The following is a 20,643-nucleotide window of genomic DNA, read 5'->3' as shown; positions in this document are numbered from 1 at the left end:
GCACAATGGGGTTCTGACTCGTTTCAGCTCCTTAGCTGTTGTGACCCCTCATAAAACAGGGACTTCATTGTCCTGAGCAACTCAGACAGGGAGTCCTCTGCCTCAAGCAGTGTGTGATGCAGAGAGAGGCTTCTTTTCTTGTTGCTCTATTTCCACGGAAAGGCTGGACTCTGTGCTGTCTTTAGCTCCTTTGTCCCTCGCTGGGAGAGGTCAACTTACCCTAAGTGTTCAGCTGCCCTCCTGGTTAAAACTGATCCTCCGACACCATCTCTGCCACTAGAGAAACAAGTGGGAAACTTCTCATACATCTTCATCGCTCTCTCGCTCTCTCTCCCCCCCGTTTTTCTTTCTTTCCTAGGGAATCACAATACTTGAGTTTCTCCAGACCCCTTTTTTCTCACCTCTTGCCCTTTGAAGTCTATCTATTATATGAAACAAGTTGTGAAACTGTAGAAATGACAGCTAAAATTTTAAAGTCTGGCAGCAGAACAAGGACTAATAATGCACTTCTATGTAGATCAGAGTTTCTGATCTGCTGCTCAGACACACAGACATAAATTCCTTATATTAAAACCCTGTAACTAGAGAGAGGGAAAGCCTGTCCATGGCGACAAAACAAATCTGTTTGAATCAAACTAATGTGTTAGTTGTGATACCTAGAATCTAATGCAGCTTTGGAGACCGCCAGAGCAGATTCTGAATGCACTTGTGTGTGCCAGTGGAAAATCAGTGTGAGTGAATAGGATCTCTGGTCTCAGCCTATGCTTCCCTCTTTGTGTACTGATCCTGTGTGTCCCTTTTTGGCTGATGCGGAAGCTGCTAATGAGGATGCTCTTCTGTTCCAGCTGCATGAAAGTGAAACATTGTCTGTGGGAAGCTTTCTCACACTATGATAAGATGATGAGGTTTAGAGAATGAGTTCCTTGCTCACTTCAGGCCTGTCCTAACTAACTGAGGTTTAGTAACAAGCCCTGGGAGTACAGGTTGTCATGACTGTTAAGATACTGCATTTTAAAATGTTAAGTAGGGAACTGTCTCATCTGTGGCAGGATTACTACATCCAGTAGTGCAGAGTAGAAGCAAGAAATGGCACCATTACTTTCCACTTTGGTTGAAGTTGAATGGGTTAGAGAATAAGTTGTGATCTCAAATTGGTTTCACTTGATTGAAGTGCTGGCTGCTGAAGTGTTCCCTGTGGCCATCTCCCTTGCTTGTGTCCACAATAACTGTTGGACAGTTAACTGCATCAGCAAGCTGATTCTTCTCAAAGTCATTTTTGTACATGGACAGTGGACTGGGAAGCGAGGCTACCTCTTTCAGCAGTGGGTTATGTTTAATATAGCATAAGGTAACCATTTCTCCACATGCCTAACTTAAGGCATGCTGTTTATCTGTCTGTGAAACGGGTAATTACTCCTTACCTGCAAAGTGTGGTTATGTTGGTTGAGATCTTTGTGTTTCTGAAATAGCTTCCAGCTGAAAAGCTTCTTTCAAGCTTTTCTGGTCACCATTGCTGGAAAAGTTTACAGTGGCAAGTTTGAATTAGATTTACAAGGTTTTATTCCTTTCTCAGCCCTATTGAATATTCCCTCTGTGCCTTTCTGATTGCTCATCCTTTCTTCACGCCCCGTTATGACAGGCTGTGAGTAGGGAGAAAAGATTTTCTTTCCCTTCCAAGTTCCCCACAGTAGTTCTACCCTAGTCTTTCCCTTTACCACAGAGCATCGTGAAGTCATTCAAAGAATGTTGTGTGCTAAATATATACCATAAAAATAGGAGGTGGATGATGACTTCCTCATATCAGTTTTAGCTGTTTTTCCCATCCATGCTCATTCTCTTTGCAAATGGCCCCAGAGCAGCAGCAACCAGCTAGCTGGGGACAGTGTCCCTTGGCTGATGGGTGTTAAAATCCATGCTTTCTCTTCTGTGCATGTGTGTTTTTAAATCCCAATGAAGCAAACAAGTTGAACTGGCAACTGGAGTGCTGTGGAACAAGTTTGGTGTTGGTGTTTCAGTTACAGGAACGGAGTCCCTGAGGTTACGTGTTTGTGCTGTTTAGCAGTCTGGTAAACTCTTTTTTTGCTCACACAAATGCAGCTTTTTCTTTTAGCAGACGGTAACTATTCTGAATTTACATGGGAAATTTATCTAAGCAGTTTGAGACAACTGTAAACTGAGGAGCCAAGAGAACTTATGGCAGGCCACAGGGGGAGGCAGCCTGCATTGTTAGTGCTTGGCTCCTTTTTCCCTGAGCTGGACTGTCTCTACACTGTGAACAAGTTCAGTTCCAAGTTATTTAAATGATGATGAGGTAGTCTGAAGTTGTCCAGTGCAGCTTGTCGTGCCACTTCTCACAGTGTTCTTATTACCATGAGCACATCTGTGCAGATGGCTCTGCTGGGTGAGGTACTGAGTGGCTGGTATGCAGTGGAGTGTAGCTTGATTTCTTGTGGTTTTTTACTGTTTATTGCATGTGTGTAAACCTCTAACATTTTACACATCATTTGAAGAACAAAAAAAAAAAAGTAAATGGCACTCCAGGGAATAAACCTTCTGAATGACACTCTACATGGGGAATTGTGCTTTAAATGGCTCAGTTATAAATCAGACTGTATGGGGGCTCCAGGAATAAGCCAGTCCCGTGTTTTTGTCACAGAACTGAGCTGGCAGACAGAATTAATCTGTGTCTGTCTAGATGCCTCACAGGATCTTGCTTAATTTCCATTGTTGAAGAGGAAGGTGAACAGAGAATTTCACTTTGTGCTATGGGGAAGTTTGTGGTGGTTCAGGGACTGTGGTTAGGCTAAGTTTTAATAAGAGCAGGAGGTGGTAAAAGAAGCCAGAGGTAGAAAAGGTCATGGGCAGGAGGGCTGTAAATAATTTGCCGTGGATTAGGGGCTTAGTATTCCCTTGTTTTATCCTTTTTAATGGTTCTAAACCAGTTCAGGGCTTCTCTGTGAAAAGGTTGCTTTTGGGTTGAAGCCACTAATTTCAGCTGGGTCAGACAAAAAAGCCTAGGGCTAACTGCATGTCAGTTGAGGTTACTGGTGCCCCATGAGCTGGAATAAGATGGTGGCTTGGCTGGTCTGTGTTCCTCATCTTGTTTTACCATTAGTTGCATCCGTTGCTCCCTGTTTCTCAGCACCAGCAGCTGCTGTGGGACTAGGTTTGGGTTGTTCGTTTTTTTTTTTTTTTTTTTTTGCTGCTAGCAAATGATCCCTTTTGGGCAGAGGTGATCCCCAAGAGTAAGGTGCCTAGAGTAGTACTTTTGGTTTGAAGCTCCTGGTCATCATGGTTTTATATGGGAGACTTTTTGGGCTGTGTAGGCCTGGTCAGACAGTGTGACACACAGCTGGAACTATTCTGCCTGGCTGTGAGCAGCTCCAGCAGTTAGACAGGATCCCTGCAGAGAGCTGGAGCACCGGGGGAGGGAACGAAATGCCATTTCATCCACGTCATGAATCTCTTATCAGTGGCCAACTCAGTGCTGTGAGTGGGTGAGCTGCATTGGCCTGAAGAAGCTGCCTTTTATTTCTCTTGTGAAAGATGAGGAGCTCAGCATTGTCAGTCAGGCTGAGAACTGTAGAGTGGCTGTGTGGAGTTTGAGATGAATTTGTCAGTCAAGTTCTTATAACCCTAAGCTTGTAGTTTTCAATCGATCCGGTTTGTGCTTAATCTGAGATTTGCTGCTTGGCTGTCCTGAGCAGTTTGCTTGGGTGCCTCACAGCTGCTGTGGCATTCCGCTCCTGTACTTCTGAACTGCTTAAATCCAGTGCCTCCAGCACCTTCTGTCATGGGGTCATGCTTAAAAGCCTTGGTGTGAGTTAGAGAGAAAATCTGTTAGGTTATCATTCATTTTTCTGGTAGGGTTGGTTAAGGGCTTCATTTGTTGGATGCTACTTTCCCATCAAATGTGAGGGAGAAGTCTACTTGAAACAGATCACCATGGTATGGCTGTGGTGATGTGAAACTCTGAGAGCTTCTGGGCTGTCTGGATCTGCTGGAGCCCCCTGATTGTATTGCTTGGGTCTGGAAAGTGCTGTGTGTGGATGGGAGAGGCAGCGGGCTGCGAGCATTTAGAGGGTGTCTCTGTGGTGTGGTCCTGGCCTTGCAGGGTCGGGAGGCTGTTTGCTGGGGAGGAGGGGTTGAAGGAAGGGGCTGGGGGTGGTGCAGGGAGGAAGCTTTATGTAATTCTTGGCTGGCTTTTGAATAATTGTTTTAATGAAATGGAATGCAGTGTATTCAGTACTTGCTTGGCAGAAACAACTTTTTTTTTGTTGTTTTCTGTCTCGGAGGGGGGAAAGGAGTTGGAGTTGCTCTATTTTCCAGCTGCTTTAAACACCCTAGGCTTGGATTTGTCACAAAGATAGAAGTGGAATATTTTCTTAGTGAGGGGGCAGTTGCACTGCTGTGCATGTGTGAGACGTTGTCTTGTACATTGGCTGTGTAAGTGGCAGAGCCTGGTCCCTGGGTTTCTCTGAGGGCTGTGGATGCCAGTGTGGTTTGAGGTGGAGCAGGTTAATTTTAAAGTACCCAGCAGTAATGGGATGAAAGTGATGTAAGTACACATCCATATAAAATATGTGTGCATCCAGGTACTTGATAAGAAAATTCATCTCTTTTTCCTCTGTGCCCTAGTTCAGGGCATAGCGGGGAAGAACATGATGAGCTGAGACAAAGAAGTCAACTTAATTTTCAGCGAAGCAAATATGTAGGCACTGGAAATCTTGACTTCTCTAGACTAGTGCAAAACAGTCTCTCCAGTTATCTCAGCGGATTGGTGACTTTTATCATAGGATTGGTGGAGGGACAATCAGAGATCATGCTGAAAACCCTTTTTTAGAAAGCAATTTGAAGAAGGATTTATTTCATGAACCTCTGAAAGGGAAGTTTATTCTCATGCTGCTTCTATTTCAGTGCTGCTGCCATTTCCATTTTTGGTCAGTGCTGGAGATCGGTCTCTCTTAGTCATCTCTACCTCTCAAAAATCTACTTGCTTTTTAGTCTTTGTAATTTTTTTCTCAGTTATTCTTTTCTGCAGTCAAGAGTTCTCTTGTTAGTAACAGCCTTTGATAGAATAAATTTTTTCTTTATCAAAGAACAACAACAACTTGTGATCAGGGCACTGAGATGAAGAAGCTGTCATGCGTTTAATTGCTTTATTAATACTGCTCTTGGTAAAATATCCTCACTATTTCTCTTGCTGCTGCTGAAACAAGCAAGAGACTTGTGACTGGTACTTGTGTCATGATACCAGATGACAGGTACAATGATGGGTCATCTACCTTCTCAGGTAGGAAGAGATAAGAAAACCTTAAACATTCTCCAGCTCTTCTCCATCCACTGGCTCCAATATACTCCAGTTCTAAAAGTGTTAGTTTTCTATCTAGATTTTACATTTTTCTTTCTTGCAGTGGGCCAGTGTCATGACACTGTGAAACTCTTGAGCCACATTCTTCTGCCAATGCTAAAAAAAAAAACAAAAAAACACCCCTAAGTCAGAGCTCTGCAGCTACAGAGCCATCAGCAGTCTCCATCGAATTGCCACCCACATCTCCCAAAGTGGACTGGGGGACCAGTTCCCACATTCATTTCTGAAACACTGTCCTCCTTTCATTCCCAGAAGCTGTTTTTAAAGTGAAAAGAAGCTGCTTTAACTAGATTTTTAACCATGTGCTTCTTGGCCCCTTGTACTCTGTTGTCTTTCAAAGCTGTTGCTTGCCCGCTATCTGCAATGACTTGGGTTATTTTTAAGTTACAGTTCAGTGCTCATCAGACTGAAAGCTTCATTTTAAAACTTTCTACCTATTATAGTTATAAGTAGTACCAAGATCCACACGACTGAAAAATGTGAAATATTTTGTTGTCATTTCCCCCCGCCCTGTTCTGTGAGTTTACATTGTGCTTTTGGCAGCGCTTTGTGTAAAGTCAGTTTTTGATGATGACTTACACTTTTTGGCTTACAGAGATTTTGGTGTTGCTTCCAAGTCTGTTCCCACCCTGTTGCAGAAATGAAAACTTTTTAAAAGAAACATCCACCATTTTTAGAGTACTTCCTTAATAATTAGATTTTTAACAAGCCAGTTAAACCACATTTGACACAAGTTCCCATTTTAAAAAAAGGGAAACAACCCACTTCAGAGTGGTTGGCAGGTCAAGCCAGAAAGTCTTTATTTATATCTCAATATACTAACTTTTTATCTGGGTGAGATTTGCTGGGACTCTGTATCTCCTTATTGACACAGGCTTTTAAATCTTGGGATACCTTGGTTTTTTAAGGGTAGATTTGCATTTGTTGAATGTTATTTGCATTTATGCTTTTGGGAGCTATGCTTGTTACTTACTGAATGGGAAGTTGCTGAAGCTAATGAAAAGTATGTGTTTCAAGGTCTAAAATCTGTCAAGTCTGCATTCTGATATCCCTTTTAAGAGCCTTCAGGATAGGAATGCCTCAATAAAACTGTACTAAATATGGGTATGATTACAGAGTCTCTTTAGTGTCCGCATTCTTTATTACTGGAGTCTTCTTTTTGCTGGTAGCCTGGGCACTCTACATCTCATTGGCAGAATTTGTGCTTCTAATGCTTTTAATGAATTCAGAATTCTTTTAATGAATTCAGAATTTACACTAGTATTTCAGTCCTTTATTTCATCATCTTTATGTGTGTCTCAAATTTTGTAACTGGCACTTTGCCTAGATGGGTCTGTATTCAGATCTGTTTATGCCGCTTGGATAGGATTTCCACAGCTTAAAAGATGCTGGTTTTTTCCCCTCAAATTCCATGTCCATTATTGCATAACCATGCAAATCCTGCTCTTCCCTTTATTGGTAATAGGGTCCACATGCTTTCCTGTTTCTGTTACTTTTAAAAAGGCAGATAATTAACTTGGAATGTGCAAGCTCTGACAGTATTTTGTCTGCGACTGTGTCCAAACCCATTTTTACATAAGCAGATGGAGAGGATCACGGGGATCCTTAGCAATGTTTTTACTGGCCGTATCATTACCTGTGTGCTGCTGGGGTGTCTGAGGTGGTGGTCCTGCTGCTGCTGAACAGGGAGATGCCTTTACTTTTACCTTTCCTTTCTCCTTCTGTGTTTTCTGACTGTTTGGACATAGTCCTTCCATCTGACTGCTGTGCTCATCTCTTCCCCCACCCAAAAGAAGACAGTCAGCTTTTTTCCACTGGGTGTATATTCTGTTGGACTGGTTCACAGAGGGGTCTTGTGAGAGCCCGAGCCTGCACAAGTAAGTGGCAGCAGCACATGTCTGGAAGAGGGAGTAAAACCTCTCCATTTTTGGCAGTGGTGAGCTGTTAATTCGCCTTTCTGCATCTTATGAAACTGTATCCTTCTCTCCAGGGTGCTCACTGTCCAGTGGAACTCCTGTGCTCCTGTAAACCCTGATGTAACATGTTTTCCTTCCCTAGATGAGTTAGAATCAGCACTTACCAAATTATGATCTCCAAGCTGACAAGTGCTTTACAGCTGTTGTGAGGTCAAATCCTTGAGAGATCAAATCCATGCCCTTCTCATTTCCACCTGAGGGCTCTGGAGCACAAGTACACCAGGATTGCTGCTGCCCAGAGATTTGGAGACCACTGCTGTGTGTTCACAATGTTGTGATTTGCCACTGTTGATTTCACACTAAGGTACTGCTTAGAAGCTGCTTGGAAGAGTGATCCAGCATGTGTTGTAACCTCAGTGCTTTTTATGACAACTTACGGTTGTACAAATTTCAACTAAATACCAACGCAGGGCTTAAAAAATGCCCTTATCTACCCTCTTTTCAGTGGGCATGTATGGACATGTAAAGGGTTGCTTGTTGTATGTAGCTGGGTGCTGCACACCTCTGCATTCAAGCCTTGAGCTTTTGTTACCAGAGCTGTGGTTTAAAATCCAGTGTCTTGTTTCCTGCTGGTTCTATTCCCATCCTTGGACTCTTTTGTCTAGTGGAGATCTCCTTTGTACCAGATTTGTCAGATGTTTGTAGAATGGCAGCGCTGTGTTTTGACCTAGTGCTTGTGGGGTAGCTGCACACTGGTGTAGCAGGAAGGGTCTGGTTCCTCAGATAGCTGCCTTGGCTGAGCCCCTCTTCCTGTAGGAATACAAGGGAGCTGGTATTTTGTCCAGAGGCCTTGGCCCTGGAAATTTTCCCTAAGGGGTCAGTTCAGTGGCTGCTTGTTTGGTGTTCGTGAATATTTATTTTTTGTTTTTGGCAGAGGAGAACAGATACTGTTGGACTTCTAGAAGCTTTCAGAGGGAAGCCAGCAGCAAATGAAAATTACAACATGCACAAGGAGGGTTAACTTAATATTTTGCATGTGTAAGGATAAATAAAGGACTAAAAAAGACAGTGTATTGTTTACTAGTGTTTTTGGGTTTATTAAGTCATTTTTTCCCATCTAGAATGTTGGCTAAAATCCAGCCCAGGTCAGTAGTGAGGTGTTAACTGCTTAGATGTTTGTGTAAGATGTTTACACTCCCTCCAGCCTGTTCCTCCCACCAAACTGGCCAGGATGCCATTTAATTCCTGTTTGTACAGACCAATGTCCCTTGCTTTAGTCTGAGCCAGCTGACCTCCCTCCCAGAGACAGTTGGGTCAGGATTGGCCATTTGCTACTGCCTTTGTCTGGGACTTCCTGGAAATGCCTGAGGATGTGTTTGCTGTCAGGCAGAGATCAGAAATAGATCTTGCATAAGAAGAGCCACTCCAGGAGAAGACTGTCAGAGGCTGTGCTTAACCTCCTTGGAGTCCAAAGCTGTTTCCAATTTCACAGCTGACACATAGGGAGAGAAATGGAGACTGTAATTTGTGCTGATAGTTGTTCCTTGTGATCTTTTACAGGACTAGGTATAACTGCCTGTTGAACACCAGTCAATTTGCTTCCAAAAGGAGAAGATTCTTACAAAAGACTTGGTGATAGGCAGAGTTCATAGAAGACTGCAGATTAAGGCTGAGAAATTCCAACTTAAATATTTTTAGTACAGGCCTGAGAGTCAGATTTGCTTTCTATTCTGATATAATATGGACATGCCATGCTATGTTGGGCTATTCAAGGCTGCATCTCAGTTCTCCATTTCTGAAAGGTACATTTCTTTTGTGCTGTCAAGGAAGTGTGAATGTTAGGGTGAGGATTCTGATTTGTGAGCCTCGTTGGGATTCAGGTGCAGTGGCTGCAGACTTTACTGCCTGCAGTTGCTGCAGGCCACAGCCAGTTCTATCAATACAAAATGGAATATGTAGAGATATAGGTTTAGGGTGTGGAACTGTGACAGCTGTGACTGAAAAATGTGACTGAAAAAGGCTTCCATGTGATAAGTGCTGTAACTTGTGGGTGGGCACATCATCTGAGGACAGTGGTACTTAAATCATAGCAGTCTGAATCCCTGGAGGCCAGGAGCTGGAGTACTGGGTAAGGCTGGTTACAACTTACGTATCACCTTGTGATCCTTCTCTTGTGCAATTTCCAACTTCTCTGTCCAGTGAAGCAGAGCCCCCAGCTTTGCTCTTCAGAATTGTGCAAATGTTGAGGTCAGATCAGCTTTTGCAGACGCTGTGTCACAGGATGTGCCACAGCTGTGATGTACAAACCCTTGACAAACTTTTCCTCATTCTCCTGAAGATAGTTCATGGAGCAGTGGAAGAATTTTTTGTGCTTATCCAGCTTTGGAAATGGCTTCCTGTTATTCAGGACTTTGGACTTTGACAGCCCAGTGAATCTAGGTAGAAAGGAACCACACAAAGGATTATTTTCTATTTTGGCTTCACACAACCATGAATCTCTAGATGCATTCAAGGCTTGTGTAGCTGGATCTGGCATTGCAGGAGCCTTTGGTAGCTGTGAAACTGAAAATATTTGTTTGGTAAGGAACATGGAACACGAATTCAGTTTTTAGCAGCCCGTCTTAGCATAAGGTGGTTTTTTCTTGGCATGAGCCGTTTGCTGCTCACCACTATAAACAGAGGGAAGTAAATATAAGGTGTCTCTTTTCACTTCAGGTGTGGAGAAAACCATGCTATAAAAAAGAAGATGCTGTATGTGGCAGGAAATAACCATTCCCTCCCTTCCCACCCCCTGATCTAGCACTTATAGAAATGAGAAATAAATGGCAGGACACACCTTAGGAGGGAGCAGCCTCTGAAAGTAGCTGTCACAGTGGTGCTGCTTAGTTTGAGTGCTCCTTTTGGAGGCAATAGGTGCAGAATACAATAGCCTCCCCCTTGCTGGGTTTGTATGGCCTTGCTTTCCTCTCTGCTGTCCTTAGATCTTCAGTGCCAGTAAGAATTTGTTCTTCCTGCTGTTTCTGTTGCCACCTTTTGAATGTGATAGGCAAGGCAGTGGAGTGGACAGATGAGGTTAATTTGAAAAACTTCAAAAGGCTACACTTGGTTTTAGCAGCTTTTTGTCTGAAAACCAAAAAAACCATTCGAACCGTATTTTGTTTCTCTGGAGCATTTTCCCTTCTGGAAAGGGAAGGGACTTGAAGTACAAATCACTTTCAGTGTGAGGATGCTCAGCACACTTGTGACATATTGAGGAATATTTATCTCTGACCACAAAAGCATTTATGTACCTTGTGGGACTTCCATTATCTCAGCCATCTAATGAACTGTTCTGGACAGTGGAAAGGGGATGGAAGTTTTGATCAGGAAGTTGGAGAAAGGCAGATTAACTATGTGTTTCTCTTTTTGTAGGTGGTGGTTCGTTTCTCTCACTAAGTTTAAGCTGGAGTCTAGTGTTCAGAGAGCTAAGTGGAAAAATTCTGGTCCTATGGGAAAATCATTTGTGGCTCCTTCACACAACTTGGACTGTAGGCCAGGGAGTGCTGTGGATTTGTATTGTTTCATCCAGGAAACTGTGCTGACTCAGTCTTTAAAGCACTTGCGGTGTGTCTCTCAGCCAGCATGCTGAGTTGGTGATCCCATGCCCTGTGGAACTAGTTAAGATTAGGTTACCTCCCTGCCAGCTTGGTGATGTGAATGGAGCCAGCAGCCAAAGGATTTCCCAGCCTGTTGTATCCAAGATGTCAAGAGGTGGATCTGAGGTGCTCCCTCAAGGAACGGGGCCGTGACTCCCAGGGACTGCTGGTGTCAAGCTGCAAACTGGTCAGCTGGTTGTCCTACAGTGTCGTTGTGCCCTTGAGAGCCTTGCAGCTGCTGGGCTACACAGGAACCTGCTGACTCCACGTGATGCTGCCCATCGCTCCAGCAGCCTCACCCTGCAGACAGATACACCACTGCAGCTCTGGGTGTCACAGAAATGCATTCATTTGCAAGAACATGGTGTGGGCAGGAAGGATCTAGTGGTGACGTTAATGGTTTTTCAGCACACGTACACACAAAAAGCCCTCCTGCCCATCTGAGGGATCTGGTGGAAGGTCTGAGCTCACATGATGACTTCTGTTGGGTTTTTATAGCATACAGAGTTGGCTTATCTTCAGTTTTATGGTCAGGAGTGTGTCAAAAGCTCACTCTTCAGCTCAGCAGCACAAATGAGGCATCAGTGGGTACATAGCGTGTGCAGCCCTAGGGACTGAGCCATGCCACAATTCTGGGGCTGAAAAGCCAAAATAAAATGTCAGCGTAGGCTTGGGTGGAAGTGGCAGGTAATGGTGAGGGATGTCTCCAGAATAAGGAGCGTTTCAGTTGGAGCTGTCTGCTGGCTGCATCTTTTCAGGCTGCCTTTTTTTCTGGTCTGCATCTGACCTGCAGATGAATGATGGGAATCTGACAGGAGGGTGGGTGATTTCTTTCAGCTAATGGCAGGATGGGCTGGATTTACAATTTGTGCTCTGGCCTAAGTTTTGAAGGTGAAAATAGAACATTTCCATTTAAAGCACAAATTTTATTCACTTACTTGAACAAGAGCTCAATTCTGCCATTGGTCTTTTTAATATATTTTCTAAAAGCTACTTAGAGTGGTTGGAGCTGTGCTTCCAAGAAACCTAATGAATTTATCTAAAAAAACTGAAACCAACATCTCAGCAAACTTTATTGGATTAGTAAGTTGAATTGGTTTAGAAAGTGTCTGATGATCAGCGGGGCAAGTTCCAGGCACAGCCTGGGTTTGCATGGTGGGGAAGGGAGGATCCCGGGGCTTTTCCCTTATGCTGGCAGTGTGTGATGGTGTCAGCTCTGCTGGAACTACAGCCAGAGCACTCCAAGGGTTTGCAGTTCATCCCCAAAAGTGCAGTGAGTAGTTACTGATAAACAGTTCCAGAAATTGCTTCACACAGGCTGTATTTGCACACTCTTTTACAACCCCAGGCTTAGGGTGGTAGCAGTGCATGTTAGTTGTGACCAGTTAGTTGGCCACAAGCTCTGGTATAAACTCTCCAGCTTGGGTCTCAGTGGTTGGGAAAGGAAGCCACAGTCGTTGCTGCAGCTGCTCGTGCAGACCACATCTCACACTGCAGTGTCTTGTCTTTGTTTAGACATTTGCTGATAGTGGTCAGAGCTGGGTGCATGGGCTGCTGTACTGGGCAAGGCTCACTGGTTTGGCTGTCAGTACTCCAGTTCTGGCACAGAAAGGATTCACCGTGGCTGCCACCACCTGATTCTGACAGCAGTTCTGGCTGTCACAGGATGAATCCTTGCTCAGTTTGTCTCTGCAGCCTGGGGTAGCCAGGCATAACTACAGCTGGGAGGTTGCCTTTGCTGTTAAGCTTTTTGGGAGCACCCACACAAGTTTGTAAATTGGTGCTACAAATGCAAAGTTTTAATAATTTTAAGGGGCAATTTTGGTCTGAAAGTAGAGAGAAGCTTCAAAATTTCAATGGCTGTTGTCTCTCCTGTAATTTACCATTCCACATATTGATATTAGTTTGGACGTTCTTTTTTTTAAGCAGTGACACGAGGCATGACTTGCAACAATACCTTGATAGTGAGAAACCACAAGGCTTTAAACATTAGTACATTAAAGAGAGAGCTGAGTGATTTTACTGATCATACAATCTGAACTTTCTCTAGGCAGGTCTGAGCAATGTGAAGTAAAAATCCCAGTGGCTGCTCTGTACTGATACTCCAGCAGTTGTTAGGTCTGGAAAAGGACTTATCTTTGTGCCTTGAATTTTTGTGTATCTTAAATAACAATCTGCCCCTACTTCACAAAAAAGCTGAGCACTTTTATGTGTCCTGTGTTCTCACCACCTTCTTGACATATTGGTTAAATTTTGGAAAACTTTTAGATGTCATCTCCTTAAAATGTCTTAGACAGTAAACCAAACTATTTTACATGCTTTCTATATATGTGAGCTGGAGAACTTGAGGATTTTAAGAGCATATAATTGCACTTCGAGTTTTTAAGGTCTCATTTTGAATGTAGTCTTTGTATTTTATTGCTTTTGTAGTCTCTGATCTTTTTTGCATTTAAAAGCATTGATTGGAATATAGTGCCTTAAGAACCTGTTAATAAATGCCTTTTACCTGGAAGTCAATGCCTGCCTTTACCCATTCAATGATTTTCCTATTTCTGATAAGGCTCTGCCATTTTGCTGAGAAAAATCAAAATGGAAATTCCAGCAATCAGTGTTAGGGGCTACCCACACCTTCTGCAGTCAAACTCCAGGGCAGTGAGAAGTCTTAGCAAGGCTCCAGCAAGTCTTCTTGATGCAGGTCTTCTAGAGCACTGCAAATATTTCTTTCGAAAGGCTACTGAATAGGATAAATATACCCAGGCTCTCCATTCCTCTGCAGTTACTCACAACGTAAAACTGTCATGCCAGGGATTGGGTTACTGCCTTGAGCTGTCTTCCTGTATGTGAGCTGGAGCTGCATTTACTCCTGGAGGTGATGGGGAGAAGACTTATTTGAACCTAATGAGATTTTAAAAGTTTGCATTCAGGGATTTTGCAAAGAGGTGGCTCAGATGAGGCTGCAAGCTCAAACTGCAGTTCTGGAGATGCAATTCCCTTCTCCTCACTCTCTCAGGGCACAGCAAAAATCAAGGATTTGAATTCAGCATCTTGCAGATATTCAGAAAAAAGGGCTGGAGAATGATGAGTTATTCTGCCAATGAGAGGTCTGCAATTTGTCTGATGCCAAGTGAGACATGATTAGCATGTGAAGTTCATCTCCTCATTGAGAGCTGCCCTTAGGGGTATCTTCATGTTTATTTCTATTTGCCAGTCCTCTAGGAATTTTCTGCTGCCTAAACCAGGAAAACTTGCAGCACTTCTACTTAATTGCATAAATAGAGGCAGGGGGGGAAATGGGGGAGGTGCAGATACCTGTTCTGTGCAGATACCTGTTCTGTGCAGATACCTGTTCTGTGCAGCTGCAGCAGAGGAAATTCTGTAGTTTGTGCTCAGACATCTCATCCTGGTTCCCCAGTGTGCTGTGTCTGGGCAGTCAGGGACATGTGGCACCAGAAATGCTGGGGCAGATGGGACTCTGTGGCTGAATGCATTTGCTCTGTGTGCTGGCTGGAGGAGGAATCCTGTCTCCAGTGCTACTCACTTTCCAGATGTCACATACAAGAAGCAGAGCTACAGGCAACGTGTGGTTTGATACATGTGCAGATGTGGCTTTCAGCTGTAGAAAATGAAAGGTTGATATCTGAGGCATTTGAAGTATCTTGCTTCAGTTATGCTTCCATTTCCTCCCCAGCAGCAGATGAGATGTGGAAGAAAATTGACCACCATCCTTTTGATCTACTCACTGTCTTGATAATGCTGTGATTTGCTGTGTCAGCATGGCTTAATAATCCTCAGTTGTTGAGAGAGATGAACTGCATATGGAAATCCTTTCTCCAGAGGAAAGCAAATTTAGATTTCTCTAAATTGCCTCACGAAAAAAAAAAAAGGAAAAGATAAATTCTAAACTGCTTATGAATAGTGGAAAATTATTTACTGCTTGAAGAAAAAGCTGCTTGATGCGAGTTGGCAAATGTGAATTTGTCAATGCCTTGTCATGTAGGTTTTTTCAGAATTAGTCCATGATGCAGTCTGCTTCACTGTATCACCTTAATCCAAGAGCATTTTTGAGATGCGCAGGAAAGGGGAAGTGAACAAAGTATGCTTTGATATGCATGGGAAGATACATCTAAATATATGTAAATATATATTTTTCTTTTTAGTAACTTCACTCTGCCTATTTAAGGGGGCTGAGTCCAGCTCAAATTCCTAGAAAGGGGTGTTGATGTGTGTATCAGTACAAAGGGGCCCCGGTGTTACCCAGTGCTGTTGCAGACTGTAGAGCAGTGCTGTGCTCCCTAGGCTGGTGTTACTGCTCTGTGTCAGACAGACCTGGGCTGTGGGAAGCTGAAGAATGTGCCCCTGGCTGCACAGAGGCCATTGCTGCTGCAGGATGCTGCATCTGCAGGCCAGCGAGTGCTGACACGCAGCGATGCCCAAGGAGCCCGCCTTGGAGCCCCTGGAATGCCTGAGCTGTTCTGGGCCCACGGAGCTGTGGGCTGGGGAGATAGCACAGGAATGTGCACTGTAGAACTTGATCTTTTCAGTGCAGCTTGAACTGGTAAATGGGGCTTAGCCTAAGGATTTGTCCTGCTCTTCTGCTGTGCTACTTTGGTGGTAGAAGGGATGTTTTCTGAGTGGTCGTCAGCCTGAGAGTTCTTGTCCTGAGCTGTTGAAATGACCAGCAGAGCTTTGGCTTTTGCTGGCAATTACCTTGAAGCACTGCAGTTGGTATTAAAGGGCCACTTGTACACACCTAACTAATGTGCAGAGTAGTGTGGAGGATTTGTAGATGAGAATCCCAAGGACCTCTTAGTTAATAATGATCTTTGGCAAAAGTGAGGAACAGGAGAGAGGAGCAAACTAATGTCCCTGGACCTCCTGGTGTCTTGGAGTGCCTTTTAGTAGTAAAGGTGTCCAATGTGGCATCATTCTTTAACTGTCCCTCCTCCACAGGAAAATCTTTGTAGAAAACCCACCTGAATGCGAACCGCAATGTCCTCCCGTACTGGTGAGGATGTGGTTTGAGTAGCCCTCAGGCCTAAATGTGATTTCAATCGAGTGTGCAATTTTGGGTTGCTCAGTGGAGGGGAGGAAGACTCTGCCCTTCTGTTCAGTGTTTTCACACAGCTTTACCAGGTGGTTGACCAGTACCTGAGCCTGTGGAGGACCAGCCATACTTATGCTGAGGTGCTCTGTGCTGCAGTGCACAGGGAGTTAGGGTTTTCTTGGCTGTGTAACTGCTCCAGAGTAGCCATGATATGCAGGAGTGTCCAGGTTGGTGGTGTTCTAGCAGGAGTCCCTTTTGCACCCTGCTGAGCAGCACCCTGTGAATGGAGTGGAAAATGCAGATTTCTATATACACAGCCCATAGATGGCTGACTCCTACCGAGTCTTTGGAAACTGGAGTGATTCTGCTCCATGCATATGTCTGTGAGTTGACATTTTGTCTGTGGGTTGTGTTAGTGGCTTGTTGTAGTTGTGAGAGTGGAGAGAGGGGTGATCCTGAGGAGGAGCAATGGTTTGAAGGTCCATTATAACTGTCTGGTTTACTGCTACAAAATGGTTAAATCTATTCTCTTGAGATAACTATAAATGTATGGTCTTCATCCTTGGGAGGTTCTGCCTCCTAGAGCTGTGCCTGTGGTGTTCCAGAGAGTATTTGGGGCAGCGGTAAGGCTGTGGTGAGGTCAGTGTGTGTGGTTGTTTCCGGAGTACTGGGCGGTAGCTGCTGTGAAGATGCGCGTCTCCGTGGGGAGGTGCAGCACACGTGGCACCGCCGAGAGTTTCTGCGTGCCTGAAACAGGGACAGGTTCCCGGCTCTTGCGGGGCTGAACAGGTGAGGTGAAGGCACTGCCAGGCTGGGCACTGCCGTGGGTTTCGTCGCTGTGTCCCTGTGAGGGTGTTGGTGGTGCCCTCTGATGGATGGTGCCGGTGGGCACTGGCCCGACTCACTGCCTTACGGTGGCCCAGTCAGCTGCTTCCTACGGGCTGTGGGGACTAACAGGCTGATTCACACGTCCTGCAGCACTGTCCCTCAGGGGTCACCTTGGGCAGGAACACTTCATTACCCAGTAAATCGATCTAGACTTTAATATTTCTATTTAAGCATTTAATATTCCATTTAAGGAGCGGTCGCTGTAGTGAACTCAGTGCTGTGACGAGAGGTGCAGCACTGCACAAGGCACAGCATCCCTGTTACAGTTGCTGGTCCCTTTTGCAAAAGAGAGAGTGATGCATCTTTTTCTATTAATAAATCTCCATTCTTTCCCCTCATCTCTTATCTCATATTGTCTTCTGGTAGTTGTACAAATCCTAAATGAATGCGTGGTGCTTTGGGACCTTTTGGGATGAGGTGCTTCATGGAAAACAAAATGTTAATCCCTTTGGTTAATCTTTGGTCGGGATTTGAATAATAGCCTCAAGTCACTGGACTGTAGAACTCCTTGGGCTCACCTCCAAGGGAGCGACCTGCAGCCCGTGCCTGTGGACTGGGGAGTGCTTCCCCCTGGCAGGGTGATGTCCGTGAGGTGGGACCGTGCCACTGCCACTCTCACCCTGCCCTCGCCGCGGACGTTCTGCTGCTGCCGTTGGGCCCTTTAAACGGGCGCAATTTCCCATTGCAGCGGAGTTTCGGGGAGCTGCGGTTGCTGATGAGATTGGATCCGGGAACAGCAGCGGGGAGGGACGCCAATGGGGAAGACCTTCCCTCTGTCATGGCTGTGAGCTTGGAGGAGCGGGGGCGCAGGGAAGGGAGGACAGGGGATTGCAGGACTTGGGGGCGAACAAGCACAAGAAGTCCTTTCGCATCGGGAAACCGGTGTGTGAGCGCCTTTCCTGTCCCGTCTGCTTAGGGTGGTGCCTTCGTGCAGCTGCTTCGATATCAGTTGTAAAGTTGGAGTTTAGTTTGAGTTACCGAGTAATTCCTCTCCGGCCTTTTCTCCTCCCTCCGCTTTCCTTTCCTCGGCTTTGCCTTGTTTGCTCAAGTCAGAAAGAGGGAGGGCATGGGGGAGGTTAATCATTAATCTTAACTCCTTCACAGCCATGGGGCTCAGTGCTCCCGGTATTTCCAGACCTCCCTTCTTCCGCAGACCTGTAAAAGTGAACCGGTGCGTGTAGCCGAGCTCACTCTGTGTCATCAGCAAAAGGCAGTGGGTGTCTGTCCCATGGGTCATCAGCACAGAGGCGAGCCGAGCAGGGCAGTGTCTGTGGCGAGATGGTTACAGCTGCCGGTCCTGCACTGAGGGCTGGAGGTGGAGGGTGGAAAAATGGTTTGCGTCCCCTCTGCAGGGCCGGAGGAGCCCAACACCCTCACGGGATTTTCACTTCCTGGTGGAGTTTGAATTGCCTTTGTCATTGGAGGGGAGAAGCAAAAACCACTCCTTCTCGGCAAGCACTTCTCTGGGAGGTTGTGTGCGTGAAACCTCCAGTCATAGGACCTGCCTGACTGTAGGAATTTCGGTTCATCGGCAGTTCCCTGGAGGTATGTGCCTTTCACTCTGGAATCCACCAGCTGTTCTTTTGCTTGAAAAGATTCAGTTCATTTTTCCTCAGCTGCAGAATACTCATCTCCCTTCAGAGAATGTGCTTCTGGGATATTTTGGTCCCTTGAGGAAGATAGATCCTGTGACTTTAATGGTTTGGAGCATCTTTTTAACTAAATGAAAGGTGTATAGAAATAATTTAACATAGTATTTAATTTGCTAATGGCTGTATTCTGCTCTCTGAGTGCAGGACTACTTATTTTTCTTTTGCGATGCTTTGGTTTTTTGAAAAGAGTGAATATAAAAGCGCCACCTTCCTCATCTTGTAATGCAATAATACTGTCCTCTTCTAATACATTTTCTTGAAGGCTTGCTAAGTGCATTGGCTGCTGTGGAGTGCTGTGCTCAGGAAGTGGCTCAAGGCTGGCAGGTGCTGCCCAGGGAGCTGTGGGCAGCCATTAATGTGAGCAGTTGCTCGGTTGCTATTCTGGTGCCACCAGCTCCTTGTGACCTGGTGGGGGACACTGCAGGGTGGCCACACTCAGGCTGAGCCCCTGTGCCCCAAACCTGAGTGTCAAGTACCTGCTGTGTGCAGGAGAAGGGGTCTGCTGAGTCTCTTTGAGGACAGCTGGGTCTGCCCAGGGGGAAGGGAGATCCAGGGGGCTTCACAGAGCATCCCCTCCTAATTCTGCTGAAATGCGTTACTGTTTTCTGGCTGAATTCCACATCCCCAAAGGGACCTGCCAGGTGTGTCCTGGTGCTGTTACATGGAGAGCGCTGATGTCTCCAGTGAACTGACTCCTCTCTAACAGCCTTGCAGAGGTGTGCACTGGTGCTGCAATGGGCTCTGCAGGGTGGGCACACGAGCTGCAAGGTCCAACAGGTCAGGATTTGCCTTTGAGTCACCCCAGAGGAGTGCAGGGTTGGGAGTGGGCAGAGGATACATTTGTAGGGAGAAATCCAGAAGGCTGGGAATGCCGTTTTATGCCTAATCTCTGATGGGAGTGTGAGATTTTTGAGAAGTGTTAACTGTGTGATGTAGGTCCTCTGCCTGGCATGAGTGTTTCTAGCTGATGGAGATTTTCCTTCTCTTGAGGAATTTGTGAGCAGTCTCCACCCATCTAGTTAAGAATTGTTTCCAGAAGAAATGGCGTTTACCTGGCAGCCTCTGGAAACTTGTTAACTGCTTATATGATGTACTGAGAGGGATTTTTGTCAAGAGAACTGAAATACATCCTTCTGCTGCACTGACGGACTGATCTGAACGTGTCATGCTTCTTCCACTACCTTGGACTCTGGAGAACACACCTCCTGAGATCTTGTTTCCTGCAGAAAGCAGTGCCTGCGGCCATGGTAAATGACTCTGTGATGATGTGGGGCCTGTAATTAGTCTGTGTCAATATCCTGTTGGAGTAGATCTCTGGACAGGCTTGCCTAGGTTGCAGTTCTGCAGGGTACAGTGAGACCACGGGTTCCTGTTGTTGGGTGTTTTTCCAGTTAAGGCAAAAATCTGAGACTGACACAGCTTTTCTGGTTGCTTTGCTACATCTTGGTGTTTTTCTTGTAGTAGAAGTTTGATTAACTCGTTCATTTCTGAGCAGCAGTAGTGTTTTTCAGGGCATTTGGTAGATTACCCGAGACAAAAAGTCCTCCCAAAAAACTTCTGACACAGATACATTAAATGAGAAGAAAGAGACAAAGCTCTAGTCCAGGCTTTTACCATTTTGTTGGGTTTTTTTTGCTTTTCTGCAGACGCCTTACTGGCAGACCTGGAATCAACCACCTCACATATCTCCAAACGACCAGTATTTCTCACGGAGGAAACTCCTTACTCCTACCCAACTGGAAACCACACGTACCAGGAGATTTCTGTGCCACCCCCGGTGCCCCCGCCACCTTCCAACGACGCCCTGAATGGCACCGTGATCGACCCCTTAGACCAGTGGCAACCCAACACACCCAGATACGGCCACCAGCAGGTGAGTGGGTGTGTGCGAGTGGGAGGGTGCTTGTTTTGTAAGTGCAGGATCTCTCAGGAAAGTAAGGAGGAGGGAATAGGAAGAAGCGAGGATGAATTTGGGAAATGGGGGGAGGTGGGAGTTTTTTATTAGAACTAACTGGTTGGAGCAAATGGCAGAAAAGAATTTGAAAGCCATCGTCATTGTGCTGACAAAAATGGATGAGATTAGTGTTAGTCATCTGTCTTGAGCCTGTGGAAGGCAGACTGGGGGTTTCCAGCACAA

At 45.4% G+C, this 20,643-nt stretch overlaps 1 protein-coding gene across 8 annotated transcripts in view; it reads left to right on the top strand.

The window, feature by feature from the left end:
- Positions 1 to 20,643, top strand: part of PXN (paxillin) — a 62,154-nt gene that overhangs the window by 20,887 nt on the left and 20,624 nt on the right. For 7 of the 8 annotated variants that reach the window (XM_053993453.1, XM_053993452.1, XM_053993448.1 and 4 more), the window contains one exon: positions 20,153 to 20,379. In XM_053993453.1, coding sequence (XP_053849428.1) covers positions 20,153 to 20,379 — 227 coding nt within the window. Of the gene's footprint in view, positions 1 to 19,574; positions 19,754 to 20,152; positions 20,380 to 20,643 lie in introns of those variants that run through there. The other variant, XM_053993447.1, reaches the window with a different exon arrangement.

Source organism: Vidua macroura, chromosome 18 (genome assembly GCF_024509145.1).
Source record: "Vidua macroura isolate BioBank_ID:100142 chromosome 18, ASM2450914v1, whole genome shotgun sequence".
NCBI classification, from domain to species: domain Eukaryota; kingdom Metazoa; phylum Chordata; class Aves; order Passeriformes; family Viduidae; genus Vidua; species Vidua macroura.
Note: the sequence above shows the minus strand (reverse complement) of the source record. Positions and strands in the feature narration are given on the sequence as shown.